Raw genomic sequence first — 10,591 nt, 5'->3', positions numbered from 1 at the left:
TTATATATATTGAACATTTACTGATCTGTCTGCCAAGAAACAACAACAACAACAACACACACAAATATATATATATATATATATATATATATATATATATATATATATATATATATATATATATATATATATATATATATATATATATATATATATATATATATATATATATATCCTTAAATCCACTGTAGAAAGACAAGTGAAATAGGGACTTTCGTAGTGAATTCTACATTATGAAAGAAGTTGACAGGCCTTTATATTCAGTGTGAAACTTGAAAATGTAGAATATGTTACGAAAGTACTTGTTCCAAGCCCCTTTTTAACTTAGCTTTCTACACCGTGGATTTAAGGGTATTCTCGAGTACGTGTTCCTTCGTGCTACATTGAAGGCATATATATTGAAAACACGATTTTTTAAAAGCTGTCCATCATTTACTATAGTTACAGTTATCCCTGTTATGATGTCAGTTTTAACTGTCAAAAACAATGAATCCTTTAAAATTACAGACACAGGATAATCTATAATTACATTTGGAAACTGAAAAGAATGATTTATCATGACCAAGCAACTCACTTCCTTCCTTCCTTCATCAATCTTTCCCATCCACGCCCGTGGAAACGACCCCAGCCTTCAACATCAACGCCACCGACGCCAAAGGACGCACCGCCCTGCACCTGGCGATCAGCAGCGGCCACGAGAGCCTGGTCCTGCACCTCTTGGCGAACGGCGGAAGCGCTCGACGAGCGGACGACAACGGCGCCACGCCCCTCCACTACGCCGTCAGGTGGGGAGGCTCGGACGCCCTTCTCAGACGCCTCCTGAAGCAGAAGGGTAACGTCAATGAGGTTGACAGGCTTGGCAGGACACCTCTCCATTACGCAGCCAGTGAGTTTTAACATTTTTTTTCCCTATAGTTCCGTAAACGTTCATGTGATGACCCAGGACCGGTTTTAAGCCCGTTCGGTCAAATTTGGGCCCCGCCCCTTAGAAGGGGGGTGGGGAGCAGCGCCGGAGTTACCGTTTGAGGCCTTCTTTGTATTCTAAGAGGAATAGGCCGCAACCCAAAAACATGAGATGAGGAATGAGGACGTATTATTCCTCACATTATTATGCATTCTATATTAAGAGACAATGTTCACTTGGAAAATTATTTTAATATTAGACAAAAAAATCGTCTTCATAATAATAATAATAATAATGATAATACTCATGCTACTATGAGTATTATTATATTATTATTATTATTTTTTTTTTTTTTTTTTTTTTTTTTTTTTTTTGCTCTATCACAGTCCTCCAATTCGACTGGGTGGTATTTATAGTGTGGGGTTCGGGTTGCATCCTGCCTCCTTAGGAGTCCATCACTTTTCTTACTATGTGTGCCGTTTCTAGGATCACACTCTTCTGCATGAGGCCCGGAGCTACTTCAGCCTCTAGTTTTTCTAGATTCCTTTTCAGGGATCTTGGGATCGTGCATAGTGCTCCTATGATTATGGGTACGATTTCCACTGGCATATCCCATATCCTTCTTATTTCTATTTTCAGATCTTGATACTTATCCATTTTTTCCCTCTCTTTCTCTTCAACTCTGGTGTCCCATGGTATTGCGACATCAATGAGTGATACTTTCTTCTTGACTTTGTCAATCAACGTCACGTCTGGTCTGTTTGCACGTATCACCCTATCCGTTCTGATACCATAGTCCCAGAGGATCTTTGCCTGATCGTTTTCTATCACTCCTTCAGGTTGGTGCTCGTACCACTTATTACTGCAAGGTAGCTGATGTTTCTTGCACAGGCTCCAGTGGAGGGCTTTTGTGTGGCGCCGTAGAGGAGTGGGTTAGGTCGTCAATAGACTTAAGTCAAGTTAAGCAACATTGGGGCTGGTCAGTCGTTGGATGGGTGACCGCTCTCCTCGGCGTTGATTCCTTGGGAAAGGATCTTTACCATAATTTCCTCAGTCTACTCAGCTGTAAATGAGTACCTATCCCTGATGGGGTAGGTCCAGCTATGGGTTAAATAGCAAAACTCAGCAATGATGGAAAGAAATGAAGGAATAAACGACAACGACGTAAATGGAACCTCTGGCAACAGAGGAGCTTCGTCCGGCAACCAGGTATTCAACCCAATTGTAGGGGAAGACGGTCAGGTACTTGGAGGTCGTCATCCAGCAACTGATCACCACAACGACAGTAATGAACAGCCTGAGATTGGAGCTACAGAGGCAAAGAAGAATGGACAAGAGAAGAAAATAAGGAAATATGGAGATGCTACATCAGAAGCAACCCGACGGAGAGAGGATATAGAAGAAGATTGGTCAACATCTGGAATGAGAGGAATAAACACCCCAAACAGAGCAGAGGCTGGCAGACCAAGACCAAGTAAGGAACATAAAGAAAAGAACTGGCTCTCCCCAACAGAAAGAGAAGAACTGGAAAGGGAAATTACACGAATTACACGAAGACGAACTGAGAGACGATGCCACAGAAGACGACAGGGAGGATGAGGTATCAAACAACGACACACGAAGAAACACCGACGAAGTAACAGAGAGGACGGAATGGGTAGAAAAGATTAGACAATGGATGGAGCCAGATACAGAGACAAAGATCCCCTCCATGAAAGCCTACAACACCAAGAAATTAAGGGAGAAACAAGTGAGGTCAATGAAATAATGGGCCATCCCTAATACACACCACCAGTATCACAGAAACAAATAACTTGACATATGCAGGAGCAAGATTAGTAGCAGAACTGATGGGGATTGAAACGAACCAACACCACCGTCACAACCAACCCAACAGAAACCAAAACAGCAACCTCCTTGGAAAAGGCGCCTGGAAAAGCAAATCATGGTGATGAGATCTGACTTGAGTAAACTGAAAGAGATGGCAGAAAAAAAAGGCTAAGAAGCAAGAAAAACAAAAGGGAGGAACTCAACGAGAAAATACAAAGTACAAGAGAGGGGACTAAACAACACAATAGAAGATGTAAAACAGAGGCTTAAGGCCAAAGCACACAAGATCCAACGTTACATGAACAGGAATAAGGGATACCAACAGAACAAACTATTCGGAACCAACAGAAAAGACTATACAGCCAACTAAGAGGGGAAGACAACCACCCAGAAATTCCTGAAGCCGAATCAAGTAAGAGACTCTGGGAAAACATATGGAGCAATCCGGTATCACACAACAAACATGCAACATGGCTCCAGGAAGTAAGGAAGAAGAAACAGGGAGAATAAAACAAAGATTCACAGACATCACGACAGACACAGTCAGACACCAACTTAAAGAAAATGCCAAACTGGAAAGCCCCAGGTCCCGATGAAGTCCATGGATACTGGCTCAAAAACTTCAAGGCCCTACACCCACGAATAGCAGAACAACTCCAGCATTGTATCTCAAATCACCAAGCACCCAAATGGATGACCACAGGAAGAACATCCTTAGTACAAAAAGACAAGAGTAAGGGAAATATAGCCAGTAACTACAGGCCTATCACCTGCCTACCAATAATGTGGAAGTTACTAACAGGTATCATCAGTGAAAGGCTATACAACTACTAGAGGAGACAAACACCATCCCCCACCAACAGAAAGGCTGCAGAAGGAAGTGTAGGGGCACAAAAGACCAGCTCCTCCATAGACAAAATGGTAATGAAGAACAGTAGGAGAAGGAAAGGAAAAACCAACTTAAGCATGGCATGGATAGACTATAAGAAAGCCTTCGACATGATACCACACACATGGCTAATAGAATGCCTGAAAATATATGGGCAGAGGAAAATACCATCAGCTTCTAAAAAATACAATGCGCAACTTACAAGCTCTGGAAAAAGACTAGCAGAGGTTAATATCAGGAGAGGGATCTTCCAGGGCGACTCACTGTCCCCACTACTCTTCGTAGTAGCCATGATTCCCATGACAAAAGTACTACAGAAGATGGATGCCGCGGGTACCAACTCAAGAAAAGAGGCAACAAAATCAACCATCTGATGTTCATGGACGACATCAAGCTGTATGGTAAGAGCATCAAGGAAATAGATACCCTAATCCAGACTGTAAGGATTGTATCTGGGGACATCAGGATGGAGTTTGGAATAGAAAAATGCGCCTTAGTCAACATACAAAAAGGCAAAGTAACGAGAACTGAAGGGATAAAGCTACCAGATGGGAGCAACATCAAACACATAGATGAGACAGGATACAAAATACCTGGGAATAATGGAAGGAGGGGATATAAAACACCAAGAGATGAAGGACACGATCAGGAAAGAATATATGCAGAGACTCAGGCGATACTCAAGTCAAAACTCAAACGCCGGAAATATGATAAAAGCCATAACACATGGGCAGTGCCAGTAATCAGATACAGCGCAGGAATAGTGGAATGGACGAAGGCAGAACTCCGCAGCATAGATCAGAAAACCAGGAAACAAATGACAATACACAAAGCACTACACCCAAGAGCAAATACGGACAGACTATACATAACACGAAAGGAAGGAGGGAGAGGACTACTAAGTATAGAGGACTGCGTCAACATCGAAAACAGAGCATGGGGCAATATCTGAAAACCAGTGAAGACGAGTGGCTAAAGAGTGGCATGGGAAGAAGACTAATAAAAGTAGACGAAGACCCAGAAATATACAGAGACAGGAGAAAGACAGAAAGAACAGAGGACTGGCACAACAAACCCAATGCACGGACAATACATGAGACAGACTAAAGAACTAGCCAGCGATGACAATTGGCAATGGCTACAAAGGGGAGAGCTAAAGAAGGAAACTGAAGGAATGATAACAGCGCACAAGATCAGGCCCTAAGAACCAGATATGTTCAAAGTATGATAGACGGAAATAACATCTCTCCCATATGTAGGAAGTGCAATACGAAAAATGAAACCATAAACCACATAGGCAAGTGAATGCCCGGCACTTGCACAGAACCAGTATTATTATTATTATTATTATTATTATTATTATTATTATTATTATTATTATTACTTTAATTAGAATAATAATAATAATAATAATAATAATAATAATAATAATAATAATAATAATAATAGTCATAGTAGCATAGTAGTCATAGAGGCTGAAAATGGAGAAATCAAATCCATAGTTACGTATTTGTACATATATTTAAAGTTTTATCTTTAAATATATGTAAAATTACATAACTGTAGATTTGTCTTCTATAATAATAATAATAATAATAATAATAATAATAATAATAATAATAATAATAATAATAATAATGTGAAGACGAGTGGCTAAAGAGTGCATGGGAAGAAGGACTAATAAAAGTAGACGAAGACCCAGAAATATACAGAGACAGGAGAATGACAGACAGAACAGCGGACTGGCACAACAAACCAATGCACGGACAATACATGAGACAGACTAAAGAACTAGCCAGCGATGACAATTGGCAATGGCTACAGAGGGGAGAGCTAAAGAAGGAAACTGAAGGAATGATAACAGCGGCACAAGATCAGGCCCTAAGAACCAGATATGTTCAAAGAACGATAGACGGAAATAACATCTTTCCCATATGTAGGAAGTGCAATACGAAAAATGAAACCATAAACCTCATAGCAAGCGAATGCCCGGCACTTGCACAGAACCAGTACAAAAAGAGGCATGATTCAGTGGCAAAAGCCCTCCACTGGAACCTATGCAAGAAACATCAGCTACCTTGCAGTAATAAGTGGTACGAGCACCAACCTGAGGGAGTGATAGAAAACGATCAGGCAAAGATCCTCTGGGACTATGGTATCAGAACGGATAGGGCGATACATGCAAACAGACCAGACGTGACGTTGATTGACAAAGTCAAGAAGAAAGTATCACTCATTGATGTCGCAATACCATGGGACACCAGAGTTGAAGAGAAAGAGAGGGAAAAAATGGATAAGTATCAAGATCTGAAAATAGAAATAAGAAGGATATGGGATATGCCAGTGGAAATCGTACCCATAATCATAGGAGCACTAGGCACGATCCCAAGATCCCTGAAAAGGAATCTAGAAAAACTAGAGGCTGAAGTAGCTCCAGGACTCATGCAGAAGAGTGTGATCCTAGAAACGGCGCACATAGTAAGAAAAGTGATGGACTCCTAAGGAGGCAGGATGCAACCCTGAACCCCACACTATAAATACCACCCAGTCGAATTGGAGGACTATGATAGAGCACAAAAAAAAAATAATAATAATAATAATAAGATAATAATGTACAGATGCTCAGAAGGATTGTTATGGCAAGCTTAGGTAGCTACACTGTTTGCCAGATACATTTCAAAGGGTAATCCACCTTCGGCATCCTCAAGCAATTCCACAGCGTTTGGGAGGCAGCTTCTGCTGGATCGAAGGAATCCCGAACTAGGGCCGAGTGTGAGAGGGATTGTCTTACGAGTGGTTTCAACCAACGGCGATTACTACGTCGAACCACCTCCCCTTTTGATGACGTAACCTTTTGATGACGTAACCTTTTGATGGCGTACATTTTGACGGAGCAATGTACGCTCATGTCTATATATAGCGTTCTCTCTCTCCACCAGAGCTGCGGCTCACGACAGTCGACTAAATGACAAGGAGTTTAGAAAACGCATGCATTGATCCCGCCTCGTCTGGTTCGTGACTCGAACACGGCCTCCTCATTTTGCGAGCTGTGCATACTTCCTGTTGTGCCAGGAGGCCACAGAGAGAGAGAGAGAGAGGAGAGAGAGAGAGAGAGGAGAGTAAGAGAGAGAGAGAGAGAGAGAGAGAGAGAGAGAGAGAACCCAACCGACCGAGGAAGAGGAAAATCAGGAATAGACGATAGAAAACATAAGCGATGGTTATTTTAAACCACAATCCAGGAAACGTATGAACCAGGCTCTTTAAATATACTCCGAGTCTATATTTCAAGGACCTTGCGTATGCACATAGTAAACCGTCATGTCTACTACGGCTTCCCTGCAGATCCAATTGTATTTGATTTTAGGACTTTGCATCAACATTTGTCTGGCTTTTGAACAACGCTATTAAATGCAACATGGTAAGGCTTAACCCCACCAGCTATTCACACATTCACACACAATAGGGATTTGGCCCGAGCTCTGTAAACGTGTCTGGTGACCAGCTAATACTGAGTGATTCAGGGTTAAACTGTCATTAATATCTGACAATTCTAATTCTGATTAAGATAATGTTAAGTTATTCTGTATATTAACAGAGGGACATCCTTAAAATCTTATATAGCGGATCGATTACCATTCTTCAAATTACTTCCTCAAATGTCCACTTAACTTCTCATTTCATTCAAATCATTTCTGTCACTTCCGATGTTAGCCACAAAGACATACGGCCAAAACGAGGCTATAAAACGTTACAGTCAGCGTCTCATTCAGGCAAATGACCGACATCATTATTCAAATGTATAGCAATCCTCTTCAACCACAATCTTTCAGATCTATCACAACTTTCTAAATTACATATCCTCTACTTTTAACTTGTTCATTTTGTTATCCATTTATATATATAATATAAATGGCTGACAAAATGAACAAGATAAAAGTAGAGAATATATACCTATTTTTGAAAGTTGTGACAGATGTGAAGGATATGTGGCTGGAGAGGATTGCTGGGTAGTTAATGATATTGCTGTAATATATATATATATATATATATATATATATATATATATATATATATATATATATATATATATACACACACACACGATTGCCTCTTGCATTTCGTTAACTACCTCACCATGTTCAATACCAGAAGCTCTCAGCATCCATCCTGAACACCAATTTACCAGACGAACACCCTAGCAACCCAAACCCACTAACCATCCCGTTCTTTCCAGGCAAGAGCTCGATCATGTCGGACATGTACATCCTGATCAACAACGGAGCCCAGATCAACGTGCGAGACGACAGGGGCCTGACGCCCCTCCACTTGGCGGCGCGCCTGGGGAACGAGTCCCTGGTGCGGATCCTGCTGGACAACGACGCCCGTCACGACCTCCCGGACTGCGACCAGTTCCTGCCCGTCGACCACGCCAGGGAGAACGGCCACAAGTGCATCATAAAGCGCCTGGAGGCGTACCACATCAAGAAGGAGCGGGACAAGGAGGCGCGCCTCAAGTTCTACGTCCCGAAGAAGGAGGAGGAGGAGGAGGTTCCGGATGTGATGGACTTGCAGAACACGAAGCAGGTCGTGGGTCTCAAGGACGAGGAGCAAGTGGTGGTATTGGGAGGAGGAGAAGAAGAGACATGACCCAGCCTCCCTTCGCTCGAGTTTTTCATGATTTTTAAATTTTTTTTTTTTTATTAGAATCGATCGATACTACTTACAGGCACTCTTAGAAAAGAAAAATCTCTAATTTCCGCATTTTGGTTTATGTGATGGAGATGATGGATGAGACAGTAATGAGGAAAGGTTTGAATAATTACGTAGCGTCCAAGCTCTTCAGATAGAGCAGTTAAGGGGCTTGATAAACTCTATGAACAAAGGTAGGTGATACGACACAATAGGCTGAAAACAGAGATGTTAATCAACTAGATTCTACTAGGAGGTCCTTATGAATAAATACAGGTAAATTTCTTCACGAGCAAGTCAAATATTCTAGGCTCCTTTTCCTGATAGGATAGTTTTGGCACTATCCAAAATACTAGGAGAATTCATGTAAACTGCAAAAGAATTTAAGTAATTTTTAAATAAAAAATTTACGTCTTTCAGAAAACCGCGATTTAGTATGCTGAAGCCTTATCACTTAGACCGGAAGTACAAAAAAAAAAAAAAAAAAAAAAAAAAACATTTGTAGTTTGCACTTCATTGAAACCTGAATTATGCCCAAGTAATCGTCATTTTAAAGATGGAAATATGGCACCAACTACAGAAAGAAACAAGTATCTGTACAATTATCTTAACAGTGATGCTATTCAGAACGTTTCTTAGCTATTTGACCTTAGAAGCCTATTGTCCATATACTTATCTGAACTTGAAGAGTACTGTCTTAAATTCATTACTGACAATATAATCTAATAAAAATTATCCTTCTAATTCACGTTTCAGAACGATACAAAGCACGACTTTTTCATAAATAGAAAAAAAAATTAATAAAACAGTCGTGCTTTTCTATCCTTCTGGAACGTGAATTAAAACGATTTTCCTATTCGAAACTTGTCAAAGAAAATATTCGTAAAGACGCAAAAGCTGGTAATGATGGGAATCTATTTTAATCTATTTTTTATAGTTAAGAAAAGAGAAACATGAAACCTTAACAATTAAAAATGCTACCTGTAATGGCTAATTTTAACTGCTTAACTTTCACTCGTTCTATATAATGTAGTTTTTTGTCATTCTTTTATAAATGCACTGTGTCCATTGCATAAAAGATTTGTTCACGTGAGTCTTATAACGTACGAGTCCTGCTTAAGGTTGGAGAGTCTGTGATAATTTTTTGGTTTAATCAGTTTTATAATATTTTCCCTTACTCGGGGAGTAAGCTTGCAAACTACTTTGCTGTTGTTGTTGGGTGGGGGAGGGGGGTGGTAGGAAAGCCCTATGGAAAAGCCTAAAAAGTTCTGAAAGAGGTGCTTAGCGTTGAGGTAAAGATACAGGAATCTTAAGATAGGATATTTATGATTTATTTATTAGAATGAAAATGTAAAGAATAAATAATGTGCATGTTAAACAGTACAGAACAATTATTTCTGATTAAACATAGCCTATTTATTTTAATTTTCGTTAATGAAACGATGCGATATTTGACCTTAGATTTTAGCATGTCCCCCGAGTAAGCTGTTTGCCTTCAATGTTCTTTTAGCATATTGAATCTTATGTTTTATTAAGAGTAGATTCAACTAACTCTTACGCAGTATTTCTTCACCTGGGAATCTACTTACAGAAAAAGCTCAGTTTGACAAGCTGGTGATTTTGTTATGAGTTCCTGGTGATCTTTTTTTAAATATGATTCCACAATCGAAGTAAATTGTACGACCAATTACCACTCATCTTTCGTCCTCTCAAAACTATACTCTGTTTTCTTTCCATTTGTCCATCCGGCTGTGGTATATGCTTATGGTAACACTGCGTCCCGGGCTTTAGGTAGTTACATTCAGCTTACATTCAACAATAATAATAATATCCTATTTCGAATATTAACGGTGTAATTAGCATACAGTAACTTATTAAAACACTTTTCATTTGCAAATGTACACCCAGATATCCTTTTAATTACCTAAAACTTACACATAGCGTAACTATTTAAAGCCCGGGACCCAGTGTTACCATGCGAAAACACCACAGGCGGATGGACAGATGGAAAAAAACAGAGTGTAGAAATTAAGTAGATTTCACTACCGCTCTTTTCTTACCCGTTTGAATTTAAGCTTTGTTTTATTATTTCGTGTATTGTGGATGGAATAAATTCATAAGGAAAGCTGTAGAATGTATGATCGCTTTTGACAGTGTAGCATCAACTAAAGATATAGGATGTAACACAGCTTGAGTTATACTTTCTTTTAAAATGGTAAATAACTAGTGCTCGGTGAGCTAAAGATCATTATGGCGAGGTGATGAATTCTTACAACGAA

General features: G+C 39.9%; 1 protein-coding gene across 1 annotated transcript in view; it reads left to right on the top strand.

Annotated features, from left to right (window-relative positions):
* The first annotated feature begins 287 nt into the window (after window positions 1–287).
* The window catches only part of LOC135215373 (serine/threonine-protein phosphatase 6 regulatory ankyrin repeat subunit C-like), a 10,370-nt gene continuing 66 nt past the window's right edge, over window positions 288–10,591 (top strand). The window contains exons 1-3 of the mRNA XM_064249953.1: window positions 288–298; window positions 567–886; window positions 7,858–10,591. The exon at window positions 7,858–10,591 is cut by the window's right edge and continues 66 nt beyond it. Coding sequence (XP_064106023.1) covers window positions 288–298; window positions 567–886; window positions 7,858–8,270 — 744 coding nt within the window. The 3' untranslated portion in view covers window positions 8,271–10,591. The remainder of the gene's footprint in view (window positions 299–566; window positions 887–7,857) is intronic.

The sequence above is a fragment of the Macrobrachium nipponense genome, chromosome 5 (assembly GCF_015104395.2).
Source record: "Macrobrachium nipponense isolate FS-2020 chromosome 5, ASM1510439v2, whole genome shotgun sequence".
NCBI classification, from domain to species: Eukaryota; Metazoa; Arthropoda; class Malacostraca; order Decapoda; family Palaemonidae; genus Macrobrachium; species Macrobrachium nipponense.
The sequence above is the reverse complement of the archived record's forward strand: the minus strand, read 5'-3'. Positions and strand labels throughout refer to the sequence as shown.